The sequence below is a fragment of the Pteropus vampyrus genome, unplaced genomic scaffold, assembly GCF_000151845.1.
Source record: "Pteropus vampyrus isolate Shadow unplaced genomic scaffold, Pvam_2.0 Scaffold175, whole genome shotgun sequence".
NCBI lineage: Eukaryota > Metazoa > Chordata > Mammalia > Chiroptera > Pteropodidae > Pteropus > Pteropus vampyrus.
The window spans coordinates 150,922-153,478 of record NW_011888956.1 but is presented as its reverse complement, the minus strand read 5'-3'; the positions used below and the strand labels follow the sequence as shown (position 1 = coordinate 153,478).

General features: G+C 67.0%; 1 protein-coding gene across 1 annotated transcript in view; it reads left to right on the top strand.

The window, feature by feature from the left end:
- Positions 1 to 6: 6 nt before the first annotated feature.
- Positions 7 to 2,557, top strand: part of AKR1E2 (aldo-keto reductase family 1 member E2) — an 18,266-nt gene continuing 15,715 nt past the window's right edge. Inside the window, exons 1-2 of the mRNA XM_023536981.1 lie at positions 7 to 107; positions 1,822 to 1,899. Coding sequence (XP_023392749.1) covers positions 84 to 107; positions 1,822 to 1,899 — 102 coding nt within the window. The 5' untranslated portion in view covers positions 7 to 83. The remainder of the gene's footprint in view (positions 108 to 1,821; positions 1,900 to 2,557) is intronic.

The window sequence follows — 2,557 nt, the reverse complement described above, 5'->3', positions numbered from 1 at the left end:
CCTGCCATAAGAAGACCTTGGTGAGAGCAGCCTGCTGCAGGACCCTGAAGGACTTGAAGCTGGACTACTTGGACCTCTACCTCATGCACTGGCCAATGGGCTTCAAGGTACTGCTCGGGCGCTGCCGAGTCCCCACTGGCACCGTTCTGCCTGGTCTTGCCCGGCGGGCGGTGGGGAGAGCTGGGCCGGCAGCCAGGGCACAGGGGTCCTTGGGCGGCGGCAGCCACACACGCACAGTCACCTGTCCCCAGGCCTCGGCTCAGGACAGGCTTGGGCTCAAGGTCCTCCAGTCCCCTTGGTCCTTGCTTCTCCAAGCCAAGCGGGCAGCTGTCTTTCCCACCGGTCTTCAGGGGAAAGCAGGTCTCAGAGCACACGCTGCCGCTCACGTCACTTCCCAGGGCCCTGGGGCGCGACAGCCGCTCTGTAGAATGGGGCCCACCCGCCCGATCACCGGCAGTGGGCCCAGTGGGGTCTGGGGGAGCTTATTTCTCCATCCGGTTTGTGCTCTCCACTGGACTGCACCTCACGCCGTGTCCCCGTCACACCAGCTCGCCCCTCGCCCAGCCTCGGCCCGGGCTGGTCCTGGCGTGGGTGGCCCCGTGCACCGGCCCCTCCAAGATGCAGCCTGCCCAACCCGGGGCTCAGTCCCACAGGGGGCACCGGGGAGCAGAGACGTCCTCGGAAGGGCGTTGTCCCTCCGTTGGTGTGGGCGGCGGTGCACGGGCGTCCCCCACGTGTGCGCGTGTGTGAGGAGCTTGTGCATGGTGTGCGCCCAGCGCGGTTTGTTTCTAGATTAAGCCGCAGAAACCGCTTCGTGCCGCGTGCGGCTTTGCCTCCAGCTCTGTGCTTTCGATGAGGGCGTGACAGCGGCGCATCGTCACGCTGGCAGGGCAGAGCGGCGGGGCCGAGGGTGCCGGTTCAGGGCCCGCTGCTCTGCAGTGGCCGCGTCCACGGCGGCAGCGGCCGTTCCGCTCCTGCTGTCGGCTGCCGAGCTCCGCTCTTGGGGAACCAGGCACGGCGGAGGCGCCTCGCGCACCTTCCCCTCTTGGGCCTCACCGCGGCTCTGCGTGTGGGCCGCGTTCCTGGTCCCCGAGGCTCAGGGAGGCTCTGGAGGGTTCCCGGGGCCCAGGAGCCGTCATCCTCTGGCAGGTCACTGTCCTGGGCCGTCTGGGTGTCAGCCGACCCCAAGGACGGGGCCAGGCAGTGCTCGTGCAGAGGCAGAGGGACGCGGCGCTGTGGGAGGGGGCTCTGTGGCGGGACAGTTAGTTGCTTCATATGGAAAATTCCTCAGAAACGTGGATCAGGCTGCAGTTTCAGACGGCTTTCCCCGTGTGGCTCACGAGAACGACTGGGTGTCACTGAGTAAACGTGTGTCACGCACACCCCGTCTGCCCATGAGAGGCAGCAGCGCTGAGCGTGGCGGGCAGGCGGATTGCACGTCGGTGCCCGCGGCCGCCTGTGCTCTGTGCCCTAATCCCCACTGCTCTGCCCTGCCGTGGCGGGGGGCTAGGAAAAGCAGGGCGGAGCCTGGCAGTGTGCTCGGGGGGCAGTCGACCCTGCTCGTCCCCCGAAGATGCCGAACCACGTTCTGCCACGGGCCAGCCTCCAAGTCATCCTTTCCTGCCCGGCGAGGTGTGGGCAGTGGACGTCCGGGCCGGCGGGGACTTCGCTGGCCACCCAGTCCGGCCAGCGCGAGGTCTTGCCAAGGCGCGAGCGGGGCCTGGGGAAAGGAGGCCGCGGGGCACCATGCCGCCCGCACCCGGTCCCCCGATTGGGGTGCCAGCCCCGCCTCAGCAAGCTGCTCCCCTCTCGTCCTCGCAGCCCGGGGAGGAGGACCTGCCTTTGGACCACAACGGCATGACGGTTCCGAGTGACACCGACTACCTGGACACGTGGGAGGTAGGCTGAGCCCGGGCGGCGTCTCCCATGGGGCCCTCTCCTGCTCAGAGACACTGGCCTGTGTGTCCTCGAGACGCACATGTGTCACACATGTACGGAGGGGACGCCAGGCTACGGGACTCAGAGCTCGGTGTCGTCTGGCTCGTCTGAAACCTGTTTTAGGGATAGCTGATCCAGACCACCCTTCACCCTAAAATGCTTATTCATTCTTTGGTTTAAAAATACCACAGGGTCATTACCAAAACTACAGGAGAATGTGAAAAAGAAAATTTCACCGTCCGTGCCCCGGCAGCCGGTGTCACCTCCCTGGTGACCTGCCGTCCCTGCGGCCCCTTCGTAGGCGTCTCGGGAGGGAAACCGTGGCCGCCGGTGAAGCCAGGGTGGGGCGGGGAGGAGAGGGGCCACGTCCGGCCTGCTGCAGGCGTCTGGGTGAGAAGGGGTGAGGCCTGTGGTGAAGCGGGAGTCAGGAGGTGACAGGTGTGGGGCACGTGGCAGTGAATCCAGGGTGCGGGAGGCTGGCCTGAGCCCCGCCCCCCGGGCACCTGGAGCCTGGTGGACCAGCCTGAGAGTGAGTGTGAGCGAGGGGACAGCACGAGTCCCCTGGGACCGCCCGGCCTCGGCCTCCCACTCCCAACAGCCAAATCGGCCGGACAGGGGT